This window comes from Paecilomyces variotii, assembly GCF_004022145.1.
Source record: "Paecilomyces variotii strain CBS 101075 chromosome Unknown C8Q69scaffold_12, whole genome shotgun sequence".
NCBI classification, from domain to species: Eukaryota; Fungi; Ascomycota; class Eurotiomycetes; order Eurotiales; family Thermoascaceae; genus Paecilomyces; species Paecilomyces variotii.
In genome coordinates this window covers 157,400-172,886 of record NW_021167151.1, presented here as the reverse complement: position 1 = coordinate 172,886, position 15,487 = coordinate 157,400, and the positions used below count along the sequence as shown (strand labels likewise).

The window sequence follows — 15,487 nt, the reverse complement described above, 5'->3', positions numbered from 1 at the left end:
CTATTGGGCACACGCATGGGATTTTCTCTGTGATGGTTGTACAGTACAATGTGATATTTTCTAACTAACTCTAGAGTAACTAATTAGCTGGTAATGTACGGAGTACTGTAGAGTACTACTGTATTATATGTAAGTGCAGTTAGTGTATTATTGCTCTAGCTCTCCCGATTACGGAGGTGAGAATAGCGCATAATTCTAACTAATGCTTTTCCTGCGGTACCCTAATTGAGTAATTAGCTTCTTTTCTTTCTTTCTTTCTTTCTTTCTTTCTTTTCTCTTCGATTCTTTTTTGTTTTTGTTTTTTTCTTCTTCTCTTTTTTTTTTCTAGTGGCTAGTCTAGTAATGGATCCCGAGTCTAAGGATGTGGGGCTGTTGTACTTACGGGACGTCGGGAAGTACGGAGTAGTGTTAAGAACTGAGTTAACTACCTAACTAGCACTTGAGTGAGAGGTCACGAGGTGTCAATTAAAGTAGATCTAGTTAATACTCTGACTTCGGCTTGAGATAATAATAATAGATTAATCAACGGTTGAGACTGACTGGCATTGTCACTGTTACTGCTTCTAGTATCTCTATCTCATCTAATTGAAGGTCGTTCTGAAACGTTTCGAAAGGATTGATTTGATTCAAAGAAGCAGGGCTTTCGATGAGGGTGAGTAGTAGAATTAAGTTTAGAGATAAGCCGAAGTACTATAAGCGCATTTTTTCTTTTTCTCTTTTGGTTTTATGGCTAACTAATGTGGTTATAGCAGGGTTGTTGGGTGCAGATAGGTAGATGGGCACGTGAGGTGATGATTTCGGGGCGGGCGAATGAAAAAGAAGTAAAAAAGAACTGTGATAGTTGTTATACCATAGGTAGATACAGCTAGGTAGGTAGGTAGTTAGGTACCTAACACTTTTAGGTTCCAAAGGACGCATCCTGTCACATCGGACTGGAGGATGTGGCATTCATTCTCCCTGTTACTGGCTCTCCCGAGGTAGCATTTCGATATACATAGATAGTCTAGGGATGAAACAAGGAGGATAGGATGATCCAGCAAGACGAGACACGGGAGCGTTGATCTATGATCTCATGGCACATGCCGCGAGGGATGGATGGCAGATAATAATAATAATCCGAGTTGGCAAGATGGAAGGTCCAAAAATACGGTGAGAGAGCAAAACGAGCCGAGTACGACTAAGGGGAGGCAGCGCCCGGGGTCCACGCGGCATGGGTTCCCCCCGGATAACCCAGGATCTACATCGGGATACGCCAGCCGGCTTGCGTGTTAAGTTATCGATGATGGTGGTATTTTGCTTGGCGGTTTGGTTGGCATTCTGCATGTCGTTATTATTATTATTGTTATTATTATTATTGTTATTATTATTATTGTTATTATTATTATTGATGTACTTAAGAGTAGAGTAGTAAGTATTTACGAGTAATAATGCTGGGGGAGGGAGGATGGTTCGGACATTCATCGGGTAGTGAGTACCATATGGTAGTGTGCGGCTATCTCGGTGGCAACCCAGAGATCCATCCTTTTTTTTTTCTTTCTTTCTTCTTTCTTCTTTCTCTTGCTTTTTTTCCTCTGAAGCTGAGCGGAATGCCAAGACCAGGGAGGATTTGGTCAGCACAACGAGTGGCGGATGAAGCAGATCGGTGGTTCTTCTGTCAACGCTTTTTTCTGTGTGAAGAACGTGGGTCTGACGACCAGTGATGGATCGTATTGCTGTCCCGGGAAAAACGATCCAGCGCTTGTCATCCATGCGCTTCTGAGGAATTCTTGTAACTAGTAGTAGTATTAATTACTGGTTAGTTAGTTATTAGCTGACAGTTGTATGGATGTAATACTCTACTGTATCCTGAAGCAATAATAATCCCCCGGAAACCAGTGTCAGCACCAGCCACGATATGATGCACTCACGGTGTACGCAAGTCCCGGAGAGCATCTGGCCAGTCGGTTCCCCTGACGATCGAGAGAGATCGAGGAGATTTCATTTGCTTCATGGCGTGCTGTGGCACGGAAACCGATCCATAGCTCACATCCCCCCGCAATCACACCATCGCACACCATCGCCCGGGGTCGCGGTTCGCTCGTCTGCGTTACCGCCTGGGCCGGATTTGCCTTCTGTCCCGGACGTCAGGATGAGAAGGCCTGCGAAAGGGCGCCTATCCAGCTCTCTCGTGGATCCAGCCGTGGAATCTTCTTTCTAGCGCTGCTCGTCTGGTACTTATTAAAAGGGCTGTCATTACCCCCGAAGTACCCGTGGTTCTTTTTTCTCTTGCTCTTTTTTTTTTCTTTTCTCTCCGTCCATAATCGCTTTCCTTTCCTTTCAACTCTCTTGTAAACTCTCTTAGTTCTACGGTTATCAATAAATCAATCAATCAATCAAATTATAGTCAAGCTTCCTTTCCCCTCTGTGGTGATCTCCTGGAGCAGGTCAGCGGAGTAATTCTTCCTTCCCACTTTGCTCTAGGAGAGAAAGAGAAAGAGAGAGAAAAAAAAAAAAAAAGAATAGGATACAAACAGCACCAGCCATGGCGCCTCGCAGACCCAACATCCTTTACATCATGGCGGACCAGATGGCCGCCCCGTTGCTGTCCATCCATGACAAGAAGTCCCCCATCAAGACTCCCAACCTGGAGCGTCTGGCCAAGGATGGCGTCGTCTTCGATAATGCCTACTGCAATTCTCCCTTGTGTGCGCCCTCGCGCTTCACCATGGTCACCGGCCAGCTGCCGTCCAAGATCGGGGGATACGACAACGCAGCAGATCTCCCAGCGGACGTCCCGACCTACGCACATTACCTGCGCAACGAGGGCTACCACACGGCGCTGGCGGGCAAGATGCATTTCTGCGGTCCCGACCAGTTGCATGGCTATGAGCAGCGTCTGACCAGCGATATCTACCCGGGCGACTACGGCTGGTCCGTCAACTGGGATGAGCCGGTATGGGTTTCTTTGCTCTTTGCGGTAATGATGCAGAACAGAACGCTAACGCAGCCATTTGACAGGAAATCCGCGCTGACTGGTACCACAACATGTCCTCCGTCGAGGAGGCTGGTCCCGTGGCCCGCACGAACCAGCTCGACTACGACGAGGAAGTCATCTACAAGTCGACCCAATACCTCTACGACCACGTCCGACATCGCGGCGACCAGCCTTTCTGTCTGACCGTCTCGATGACACACCCGCATGATCCGTACGCGATGGAGCAGGAGTACTGGGATATGTATGAGGATGTCGAGATCCCGCTGCCCCAGACGCCCGCCATCCCCCACGACAAGCAGGACCCGCACTCTCAGCGGGTGCTGAAGTGCATCGATCTCTGGGGCAAGGTGATCCCCGAGGAGCGGATCAAGGCTGCCCGCCGCGCTTACTATGCGGCATGCACCTATGTAGACACGCAGGTGGGCAAGTTGCTGAAGGTGTTGGACAAGTGTGGCTTGACGGATGATACGATCATCGTCTTCACCGGTGACCACGGAGACATGCTGGGCGAGCGAGGATTATGGTACAAGATGACCTGGTTCGAGAACTCTGCTCGCGTGCCTTTTATCGTTCATGCTCCCGGTCGCTTCGCTGCGAAGCGCGTGAAGGAGAATGTATCCACCATGGATATCCTCCCCACCTTTGTGGAAATGGTGGGCGCCCAGACGATCCCGGAGCTACCTTTAGACGGTGTGTCGTTGATGCCCTATATCTCTGGCGCAGCAGGCGTAAAGACGGACACTGTGCTGGGAGAGTACATGGGCGAGGGCACCCAGACCCCCGTAGTGATGATCCGCCGCGGACGCTGGAAGTTCGTGTACTCGCTGATCGACCCTCCGATGCTGTTTGATCTCGAGGCCGATCCGACCGAGTCGGTCAATCTGGTGGCTGGAATCCCTGTTCCTTCGGCCACCAAGAACGCCGTTCCTGTGCAGCTGAATCCTACTGGTCTTCCTACCCCGGGCGCCACCCCGGGCGCTACTGAAGCGAACAAGTCTTTCTTCTCCAACGGCAATGCCTTCATCGCCCCGACTCCTCCACGCACGCCGAGCCCGACTCGCGCTGCTGTTTCGCTGCCTCCTGCCTCCGACCCAGCCACGCTGCTGGCTCACTTCATGGAGGAGGTTCGCACGCGATGGGACCTCGAGCGGATCCACCAGGAGGTGCTGGTGTCGCAGCGCAGACGCCGTCTCGTCTACTCGGCTCTGATCAAGGGCAACATCACCTTCTGGGACTGGGAGCCTCGTGTCGATCCCAGCAAGCAGTACGTCCGGAACCAGGGCAAGGGTGCTCTGGACGACGTCGAGGTTATGTCGCGTTGGCCTCGTCTGCTGAAGAAGCAGGCCACTGGCGAGTAAAGTGACATTCTTCTGGAAGATGTCATTGGCTCCGTGGCACCTCGTACAGAATTTCAGTAATTGAACGGCCGACCAACCGCCGAGTCTAACCCGGATCTATACGGGGTTGAACTCGATGATTACGATTCTCCTAAACCTTTGGTTTTCAATTTTTTGCGTGCGCAAGTTACTTCTCTCGGCAGCATTTTCTTCTTGCTTTCGAGGAGCAAACTTATACCCAAGGAATTTTCTATTTTCGCATGGGATTGTACGCATGTATGAGACTGATTTTTTCGTTTGCCTGTTGGTTGTACTACAGCGTGTTTTGCTACCTGCGCTTTCAACTTGAGGTTTTTATCTTTCCGTCGTTATTTCCATTTTGACTCTGGCGCACATCAATCGAATTAGCGATCTGTCTGGTTTTTATGTGCATTTTCTGAAAGTTGAGAAATAATCTTTTCTGTCATTTTGCATGTACATAAAAAGAGCAGACGGTAGCATTAGACGGTCTTTATATATGCGTTTTGAGTATCATAATTCTGTGTGACTCTAGTTCTGTAACTGCTCTCATCAAATCCAACTGTAACTCGATACGGAGCAATGAGGGGTAGAATAGCCATGCGGCGGGGTAATTAATCGGCACAATGTCACCGCAGTGTGATGATTGGATGTGGCCGTCGAAGAACAACAATATCTCGAGATAATACAGTTAAAGCACCAGGTACCAACTGAATCTTTATCAGATATTATATCTCTCTTTCTATATCTTGATTAAGAAATCCCACATCGAATTTATATTCAAGAAAACAAGAAAGGAAGAATACCTAATAGCAATAACAACAACAAACAAGAAATAATGTCCTCATCAACAACCACACCAGAACGACCCTGGCATGAAGCTTTCCCTGCACCTCGAAGCACGGCGGCGTCTATCACTCGTGAAGAAGTCCTGCGGTGGTTTCAAGAAGGGAAGAAACCAGGAAAGGATTTTGTATTGGTTGATTTGAGGAGGGTTGATCATGAGGTTTGTACAATTTGTCTTTTCTTTTTTATTGTTGTTGTTGTTGTTACTATCCTTATTGGTGTTGTTATTGTTTTTCTTGATATAAATAGATGAGATATTTGCTCTAGCTAATATAAAAATCAAGGGCGGTACGATTCGCAACTCAATAAACCTCCCTGCACAGAGTTTATATCCGTCTCTATCGACATTCTATACCCTTCTTGAAAGCGCTGGGGTGCAGAGTGTGGTTTGGTATTGTGGTGAGTGTTTCCTAGCGACAAATAAATACTATATATACATATATGTATATGTGTGTGCGCGTGTGTATATGTGCTCTAGCATGAACTAAAACCAGAACTTCTAACTATTAGGCTCATCTCGCGGTCGAGGAACTCGTGCCGGAGGCTGGTTTGCGGATTTGCTGGTGGAAAAGGGGAATACGTCGATGAAGAGTCTTGTTCTTGAAGGTGGGATTAAGGGCTGGGTGGGTGCAGGGCCGGAGTATGTGGAGTGGATGGATGGGTATGTTGAGGATGTGTGGAGGGGGGTGTAGAGGGTGTATGCATGCTTTGTGTGGTTATTTTGTAGGTTGTTTGGTTGGGGTATATTCGAATTGAATGGAAATTAGATTTAAATGTACTGTACTGTATATATACTTATTGGAAAGATCTTGAGATGGTTGGTTTGTGGTTTGGTTGTATTTTCGTAGGGTCGATAAAGATATGTCTTAGACTAGGCAAATTCGCAACTGCATTATATCTAATCTGTAATCGATATTGTATTCATGATTATCGTTGGAGTATCAAACTTGGTACGATGAGTACTTTTCATGTCGGATAATACATTCGGGTATTGTATCACTACTGATAAGATTCAAACGCACTCAAACGACCTAATATCAACTCTTGCTTTCATACTACCTTTGCGAATCTAGATGCTAAAAACAAGCAACAATTTCGAAATCCTCCCGGTCTCAGATCACATGTACTGGCAGCCCACGGTGCTGTTCTCACTCAAAAGGAAATGGAGATGCGGGGAGAAGTCCGATGTAGTTCGAATCTCCGCTCTCCTATTGACCGAGACAGTTAACTAGAACCCATGATACACAAGGCCAATGCCACGGTGAAAAAGTATACGATTCGCTCGGACCCGATGATCGTCCATCTCACTTGGGCAAGCGTGCAGCATTGGCAAAACGTGTCCCCCTGGGCGTAGCTTGGATTGTGCTCGGTTGAGATGAATCGACATATGTTGGGGTCACGAACATGGCTGCGCCTGATCGAATTCGCGATTCTTCGACAGACCCAGCTCGGCCGCCCGACGGTGGCTATGGTTGGATATGTGTTGCAGCGTGCTTTTGCATCAACTGCTTCACTTGGGGTGCCTCTGTGGTATGTTCCCCTTCTAATTGCTGTGTTCAATACTACTTAGTACTGACCGTATTGTAGCAAACATATGGCGTTTATCTAGAGAACTACCTGGCCGACGATAGATTTCCAGAGGCCACACTTGTGGACTACGCCTTGATCGGCGGTCTGAACCTCTCCATGGCAATGCTGGTTGCACCAGGAGTCACTGTTATCGTGCGCAAATATGAGACGCATGCCTCAATGCTGCTAGGGACAGTTTTTCTAGTGAGCGGGTTTGTGCTGGCTTCGTTCACACGTCGAATCTGGCAGTTGTACCTGACCCAGGGTGTACTCATTGGCATTGGTGTCGGATTTACCTACGTCCCAAGCATTCCCATCATCTCGCAGTGGTTCGACAAGAAACGCAGTCTGGCAAACGGGATCAGCAGCGCCGGGTCTGGTATTGGCGGACTTATCTATTCGTTCTTGACTCAGGCCCTCATCAGTAGACTTTCCTTACCCTGGGCTCTCCGCATCACAGGCATCATAAGCGGTTCTTTCCTGCTCCTAGCCACGCTGCTCATCCGAAACCGAAACAAGGCCATCCAGCCCAGACAGAGGGCATTCGACCTCAATCTCCTGCGCCGTTTTGACGTGCTTCTGTTTCTGGCATGGGCCTTCATCAGCATGTTCGGCTATATCACCTTGTCGTACTCGTTGCCGGATTATGCACGGTCTCTTGGGCTTAATGGAGAGCAGGCTGCGTTAGTTAACGCGCCGCTGAACGTCGGCAATGCCATAGGACGTCTATGTACAGGACTAGCCAGTGATCGTTTCGGACGAATCGAAATTGCCGGGCTGTTGACCTGTGTATGTGGATTATCGTGCTTTGCGATCTGGATGTCTGCGACGTCGTATGGCGTCCTATTGTTCTTTGCTTTCTTTTCAGGGGGTATACTTGGGGTTTTCTGGGTTGTGAGTTGTCTTTCATCACATAGTATGGAGATGCTTTCCACTGACGGCTATTTATGACTTAAGACTGTCGGACCCATCAGCGTGGAAGTGGTTGGACTCGTCGAGCTGCAGTCGTTATTGTCCCTGGCATGGTTCACGACTGTGCTACCCACCACATGTGAGTTTGATCCGCTAGCGATGCGAATCTTTCGAAATGTAAAGATTGACAATGCTAGTTTCCGAGGTTATTGCGTTGAAACTGCGTCGAAATGGCTCGAAGCATGAATATCTCTATCCTCAGATATTTTCCGGCTTGTCGTACTGCGTGGCGAGTATGTTCTTGCTCGTTCTCTGGTGGCGAATGAGGGTTAGGTATCGGTGACTCTACGAGGAAGCCTCAGTCGAGGCCTGTCGTGCGGTATATATTTCCCTAGACCAGCGGAAATTGCAAAGAAAGGGGAAGAAAAGGAAGAAAAACAGGGAGTATTACACCGGACTCTCAGCCGCTGGTTCAATTCTAACAACGCACACGTCGGGAGTACTGTGCCCGGTCAGTCACCGAGGAGGATTTCATGACTAGTATCCCTTTACATAAGTCGGTGTTGGCACACAATACTCATCAGGGAGGAACGTGTCTGATCCGCCAGTACGTAATCCGAGGTCGGACATGATGAGCGGCAGCTTTTCATTAATAATGAGTGGAGAAAAGTGAAACCATGAGCGGTTCAGTGCAGTGGCTATTGTTGAGATCTTTTATGAATTTCTCATTACGACTCCAGTGGTTCCAGACAGGAAGTCTCCAGTGGATGGTCCTTCGCTGATCAAATAAGTAAGGTCATCAAGGAATGATAGACACGTCTACTAGAGACGAGGACGAGGTGCTGCCGCAGCAGAGAACCCTCGAACTTTTGTCTCGATTCATCCGCACATCTCACCGGGAAATCTGCCTTCATGATGCTAGACGGTTCCCTCTCGGGGACCTAATTCGGAAAGGCGAAGGGGATAGCCAAGACGGTGTAGAATAGATAGACTGAGTAGATCCATCCAATCCTAAAACCTGCCAAGCCGGCTAAAACAGGCTGGTATAGGAGGGCTCGAAGTTTGTTTTCGGGATTCAAAGACGTCTAGAATACGGAGTGGCTGGATTATCCCGTGAATGAAGTTTTGACGATTGCAAAAGAATCGCAATCCACAGTTCCAGCAAAGCCTTTAGACAATCCGGTGAGTCATCTACATTTGGCCAGACTAACTGGATTTCCGGTGTCAAAGAGGAAGCCAGATAAACATGTTCAGTCGATTTCCTCGACTATCTTGTCTCGAATGGCCATTCGTCATAATATAATCCTACGCCTCGGGATCGAGATAATGCCTTTGCAAGACATGAAAACAAACGGGCAAGGGAACATTTCGCGAGAGACCCGATAATTTCCACCCAGTGAACCCCGTAAGTAGAGCCCAGCCGATGTTCGAGTCATTAGTTAAAAAGTATTTTCATCAAAAAACAGATATCGGGATAAACCTTGCTCGGGAAGGACCTAACTTTAGAGGCATGGTGTTTGAATTAAATAAAGCTAAGGTATGGGGCTTATCCGCTGGACTTAGTTCTCGCCCGGATTCTAGGACTCGTTATTGGTTCCTTCTACAGCAACTTGCGCCAAGGGAAACCTCGCATCGTAGTTTGGCCATGTTCTCCATACGAGGTCGTCGGAAGGGCGTGGTCCCCCATACCCTTCCCACTGTGGATCAACGGAGTCATCTACGGAGTATAGATGCAAACAAATCATGTTGACCATTATTTTTCTTTGAAAGGGTTGCATGCAACAATTCTGTTTCAGAAAGCCCCGATTATGTGCTCGCGATAACATTTGTCAGGAATTTCTACAGAACTTTTGCACAAGCCCCTTTCCACTATTGCTAAGGTCTGGACTTTATTCGAACTTGGGCTCTTTTAGGCCAGCCGTGCTTGAAGTTGGAACTCGATACTCATACGAGTCGGACTCTAAGGGACCACATGTCATTTCCGCGCGCGTTTGGTCGCGGTCTTCAAGTAATGGACCTTCTCTATATCGGTTGAATGGGAGATCTTAAGTACAGTACTTTAGGTACCTAAGTTGTGGGTGCGATGTGGAGAGTTCACACGACGTGTCAGAAGTTAACCAGGTATAAACCAGGCGTTCCTATTTTCAAATGCCTGTCAATTTAACATTTGGTGGCTGTCTGATGACTCACTTTTTAGATCATTAAGTTAACGAACTGAAGTAGATAGTTAACTAGCAAGCTGCGAAATTCCATGCGATTATTAATGATGGACGGGGCATTTCCGGCCATCTTGATAATAGTGAATATTTACCATAATAACCCCAAGTTTGGCCAATGATCACTCTCGTGGCGCAATGGTAGCGCGTCAGCCTCCTATGGCTGGGATTAGCTGAAGGCTGCGGGTTCGAATCCCGTCGAGAGTGTTTCACTTTTTCTTTTTCTTTTTATTTTTTTGTAAATCAATCACAACCGAAGAAACAACCTCATTTTTTTTTTTTTTTTCACGAGTCTGCTCTGGTAAGATGATGGGCTTTGTTAACTAACAGACATTCTTACGTGGTTGAATCATCTATATACTCCGTACTGCTTCGGCCAACGCCCGTCTTGCGTTAGCTTAGTATAAAATGCGCATACATTGCACTTCTTCGATATAACAAAGGATCCATATTCTGTGTAATACCATATGAGCACGTCCCCGACTTCGGAGAACACATTAACATAAGAACGGCATCATTTAGATCCCTGCCACTCTGAGCCAAGAGATGTCACCATAAGGGCGTGGAAACGGACCACTGCTGCTAGCGTCGGCCCTAGTGCAGAGTTGATGTGCTTGTTCTCGTAGGGCGCAACTTTCCAGACTGCGGCCAGATTGTCCCCATGCATCGGCTGGCTTCCCTAGCTAGCGACATAGGCTCTGCTGCCTTCGTGTTTCTGACAATAACTAACAGCGGTGATGACTCATGGTGAGGTGGAGAGATGAGCGATTAGTAAATGTATGCTGGGGTGAGACTTGAATCGTACGGGGTACTACTTTTAGTATATATATAATGCGCAATATCTCTGCCTGAAGTTACAGTCAGTCAAGAGCATTCATCCTGCGACCCTTTTATGGGTTTGGGAGAATAAAGAATCGCTGCATTATTTCTGCAAATATATAAATAGACGTTTTGTCAACTTGGACAGTTATTCGTACCACACCCTTGAATGATCAGCTGGATCACTCTAGCGATAATAATCCCACCAACATGTCCACATCATCCTTCGTCGCTCGAAGCACAAGCACTTTCGAGTCACTTACGAAAAGATCTAGACCAAAGGTTGGAATTGACTTGGTCGATCAGAAAGATGGCTTCGTCGCTTCCTATACCACTGGCGATAAGATCGAGGGTGAAGTGACCGTAACTGCGGAACATGACATCCAATTTGACGACATAAACATCACATTCGAGGGTAATGTTATGTGGCTTCCTTTTTACATCAGTCAAGTTCAATTGTTTGGCTAACCGCATGCTAGGACTGGCCACAACATCGGTGGAACGGTCGTCGAGCCTAGCAGGTTCAGGTCGTACATCGAATGCATATCAGGCATTTCTAAAGCTACGACAACCCATCCGCCAGACGGAGTATCCGCACCCACGAATCTTCGAAGCCGGCTGCACCTTCAGATTCCCATTTACTTTCGTCGTGCCTGATCACCTCCTTCCACAGGCCTGTGACCATTCGAAGGATAACCTCCACCTTAGATATGCTCACACCCAATTGCCGCCAAGTCTTGGAGACCCCATGCTAGCAGGAGATGGAGTTAGTCTCCTGGACGATATGGCGCCTGCAATGACTAGAATATCATATGTCATCAAGGTATCGGTTTCGAGAAAACCGTCGGTCGAAGGCGGGCGTTCAACGAGCCTTGCATCAGTTGCGAAGAAAGTCCGCGTCGTACCCGCAGTCGATGAACAGCCTCCTTTGAGCATTCCCGATGATTGCGATGATTATTGTCTTCGGAAGGAAAGAGATGTCAGGAAAGGCCTACTGAGAGGGAAGTATGGTCGATTGGTCATTGCAACATCACAACCCAAACCGCTACAATGTGACTTTCCAACCCGCAACGGTTCATCCTGCTCAGCAAGTACTGTCGCAACTCTACACCTTCGATTCGACCCCGTAGGAGACGAACAGCCTCCCAGATTGGGAACACTATGGACGAAGATCAAAGCATCAACCTTCTATAGTATCATCCCGTGGGATAAATTCCCATCCAGGTCGTCCAACACTTACTGGACCAATATCAGGGGTGTATATGCGGAAACCATGCCGCTGTCTTCACGATGCATAGCCTCCGTTATCTCAGCAAGCTCAGACGCTCGCCAAAGATTAGTGCTTCTACTATACTATTTAGAAACTAGTGCAAATTAGCTCAATAACCTGAGCCAATAATATTTGAGCGGATACGCTAAACCCAAATAGGAAGGTGAAAAATTCTTTAGTAAGTATCTGAGAATAAATAGTTGCAATTTATTAATAAAGCTTACTAATTTCCCTCTTTTTTAAAAATACTATCTAACTTTAATAACAAATAACTCTACTAATAATTAAGTTATTTGACTAAAGTTAACTGCTGTAGATTTAGCTGGTAATTCTCTTTTAATTTATATATATATTTAGATGCTATAATAGTTTGCTGATATTAAACTATATTATTAAAGTTGCCAGATCAGATTTTATAAAAGCTTACTACTAATCTCTATATAACTAGAGAGGCTTAATATTACTTAAACCTATTACCTAACCCTATATTTTCACCTTTTAGAAACTCTTAAGAACTCCTGGATTAATAGATAAGGTTATTTTTTTAATATTTTCAAATCTCTAAGCTAGGGTATAATATATTTTAATACCTATAAATCTTAGAAGCTCTCAGGCTAAAAGATAAGGTATATTTAAATACCAGCACATAGCTATAGGGCAAGAATGGCGAGATAATATAATAAATAAAGCCGATAGCATAGGCTTTATAAGAATATGTATTATTAAATAATAGCAAGAGATACTGCCTCTTTAATATTATCTAATATATTAAAGATAAAGCTTAGAGACTTACTATTAGCAATTAAAGCATTTATTAATAAAGAGGATATTCCTCAGTAATATGCTATAGTTAAAGCTTGCTTAAAGCGCATACTTTAATTAATAAATTTAGCGTCTAGCTGTTTTCTATATTTAGAGTAGATCTAAATACTTTAATAATTAATATATAGCTATAGCAATACTCTTCTAATTGCGCAGATAAGGTTTAAAAAAAGCCTTATCCTTTATTTATTTTTAATCTTAACAGGGAAGATAACTCTCTAAATAACTCTCTTAAATAAGCTTACTAAGGAGCAAATATAAGATATTAAGAGGCTCTAGGGGATAAAGCTATATATTATTAATAGTGAGACTAAATAATAATATTATAATCTTATTTAAAATATCTAAGCTAATATATATATGCATATACTTTTAAGTCCTAAATAAGCTATATCGAAGGTCTTTCTAGATATATTATTAAAACTAGAGATATAAATAATAATCGGTTTTATAATAATTAATAAATGCTATCTAATTGTATAATAGGAGATATTTTAGCTTAAATTTACTATGCTAGGCAAATTACAGTTAATCCTAAGATAGGATATTATTTAATTTAGCTATTCCGCAATACTTACTGAAGATAGAGAGAAAGAAATTATTTAAAGAGCTAGCTTTTAAGTTATTAGAGATTAACCCTATTAAATAAAAGTTATTTAGACCTCAGTTAACTAGAAAGATATATTTATTTATATCTTACCTATTCTATATAAGAAGCTATCTTCCTTTAAAGCATTATACTTTCTCTTAAATACTGCTGTCAAAAACAATAAAATAACACCTGAACATATACCAAAAATAATTATCTTTATAGATAATATTTAGAAGATTAAAATAGCAGCAGAATATCTTTATTAAATACTTTTAATAAAGACTATATTATTAGCATTAGATTATTAGTATTCCAGGATAAAAAATAGTCTATATTTAGTTAATATAGTAATCCAAACCTTTATATTATATGTTTTATCTTATAACTAGAGAATCCGCTTTAACAAATTTAAATCTGCTTTATTAAAAATATATATTATAATAGCAATAACCGCTCTTAGAATAAGAATTAATATACTTAATATTAAGCATATTATTAACTGGAAGTTCTTAATTAATTTAGATATCTGTAATATCTAGCAGCAAATAGGATATAGTAGCCGTAGAAAAAATTAAACAAATAAAGGCTATATTATGCTTCTATATTAGGCATTTAATTTAGAGGGTATTAATAGATCTAGGAAACAGATATTAGCTTCTATAGCTTCTTAGACTTTAAAGCTATAGTCTTAATATACTCAGCTATCTAAGTTAATTATACTAGGAGATATTAATAATACTAAAAGCATCTTATTATTAGTCTCTATAAGAAGCTAAGAACCTATATCTAAAAAGAGATATTAGAATTAAAAAGAGATAGAATATTAATCTAAACTCCCAGATTATTAGAAGCAAATTATTAATAGGCCTTATTATTAAAAAGCATTCTTATCTTACCTGGGCGAGAATAGACTATCCCTATATATTAATATATCTCCTATACTAGCAGAAGCTTGCTATAGTAGATATAATCTATTATAGATCCTTATCTCTACTATACCTCCTTTAGAGGAGAGACCTATATAAAAACTATATAAGGGAAGTTGCGCTAGTATTATACTAAAATTGCTTAATTAATAGGCTACTTTATAAGCAAAGTTAATATATACTCGCTAAGAGCAATATTTCCCTATAATATCTACTACTTTTATAAGCTAAGAATGCTAATAGTAACTTATAGCTTTATATAGCTTAAAGGTAATAATTATTAATATAGAGTTTAATAATCTTGCTATATAAGCTCTATTAGTTTAAAAATAGCAGTATAAAGAGCAGTATAATAGTAATTTAATCTAGCAGTTATAGCATATAATTTAGGAGGTTAATAAGCTATATCTAATAAAGAAATTAGCTTAGATTTAGAACTAAAGCCAGCAACATAAGGATATTTATTAGTTAGATATCTCCCTTAATATAAAAGAAGATTATGCTAAGTTTATTTAATAAAAGGATAATTCCCTTGCTATATAATTAGTAAGGCTAACTGCAGCTAGAAAATTATAAGCTAAAAGTTTAATCCCCGGCTTACTAGTTTAGATACTAATAATATTATTATAGAATACGCCTTCTAAGCTATATAGACTAGGCGGACTAAATAGCTTACTGAATAGGTTAATAGAAGAGGTAGTTAATATATAGGTTAAATAATTATCTCCTTAGAGGACTCCTTCGCGAAAGAGACGGGGTATTTAAATATTAGAGACTTTAGTTAAGTAATAACCTTTATAGAAACAAAGTCCTAATAAAAGGCTTATATAGACGCCTATAATAAAAAGTAAAAGAATTAGGACTCTAATAGCGGTTAGGAGGGAGAACTTTTCTATATTAGAAGAGTAATGTCAAAGATATTAGGGTAGAGGGAGTCTTACTATAATATATCCGAACTTATGCTATCTTCTAAATTATCCTAAAAACTTCTAAATTATCCTGAGAATATCTATTTACTCCTGGTAGCTCCTTAGTTCTCTTTAGCTAATAAGGATATATTTGTAAATAGTATAATACAATAGATTTATTAGATATTAGCTTTATTTAAGTAGAAGTAAATAGACCTATATATTCTTAACTCCTCCTTTTTTTCTCTAAAATAATAAACTTTAAGATAGCCCGCCTT

The 15,487-nt window shown here is 42.8% G+C and overlaps 4 protein-coding genes and 1 non-coding gene across 5 annotated transcripts; all 5 read left to right on the top strand.

The window, feature by feature from the left end:
* Positions 1 to 2,521: 2,521 nt before the first annotated feature.
* Positions 2,522 to 4,332, top strand: C8Q69DRAFT_407017 (putative choline sulfatase; the record flags this gene model as incomplete). The annotated part of the gene is made up of 2 exons (XM_028628141.1): positions 2,522 to 2,932; positions 2,998 to 4,332. 2 exons carry the CDS (start codon positions 2,522 to 2,524, stop codon positions 4,330 to 4,332), a joined length of 1,746 nt encoding a protein of 581 aa, XP_028482246.1.
* Positions 4,333 to 5,167: 835 nt separating this feature from the next.
* On the top strand, positions 5,168 to 5,942 carry C8Q69DRAFT_447278 (putative arsenate reductase; the record flags this gene model as incomplete). Its single annotated transcript, XM_028629192.1, has 4 exons — positions 5,168 to 5,335; positions 5,460 to 5,574; positions 5,686 to 5,836; positions 5,903 to 5,942. The coding sequence occupies 4 exons, from the start codon at positions 5,168 to 5,170 to the stop codon at positions 5,940 to 5,942; spliced, it is 474 nt and encodes a 157-aa protein (XP_028482245.1).
* A 454-nt stretch (positions 5,943 to 6,396) lies between these two features.
* Positions 6,397 to 7,999, top strand: C8Q69DRAFT_437060 (major facilitator superfamily domain-containing protein; the record flags this gene model as incomplete). Its single annotated transcript, XM_028628573.1, has 4 exons — positions 6,397 to 6,702; positions 6,763 to 7,638; positions 7,702 to 7,795; positions 7,854 to 7,999. The coding sequence occupies exons 1-4, from the start codon at positions 6,580 to 6,582 to the stop codon at positions 7,997 to 7,999; spliced, it is 1,239 nt and encodes a 412-aa protein (XP_028482244.1). The 5' UTR covers positions 6,397 to 6,579.
* A 1,997-nt stretch (positions 8,000 to 9,996) lies between these two features.
* Positions 9,997 to 10,079, top strand: C8Q69DRAFT_t128. Its single transcript has one exon. It is a non-coding gene; the product is annotated as a tRNA-Arg (tRNA).
* A 420-nt stretch (positions 10,080 to 10,499) lies between these two features.
* C8Q69DRAFT_477680 (hypothetical protein) lies at positions 10,500 to 12,161 on the top strand. The gene is made up of 2 exons (XM_028631341.1): positions 10,500 to 11,106; positions 11,171 to 12,161. Exons 1-2 carry the CDS (start codon positions 10,902 to 10,904, stop codon positions 12,067 to 12,069), a joined length of 1,104 nt encoding a protein of 367 aa, XP_028482243.1. The 5' UTR covers positions 10,500 to 10,901; the 3' UTR covers positions 12,070 to 12,161.
* The last annotated feature ends 3,326 nt before the right edge of the window (positions 12,162 to 15,487 follow it).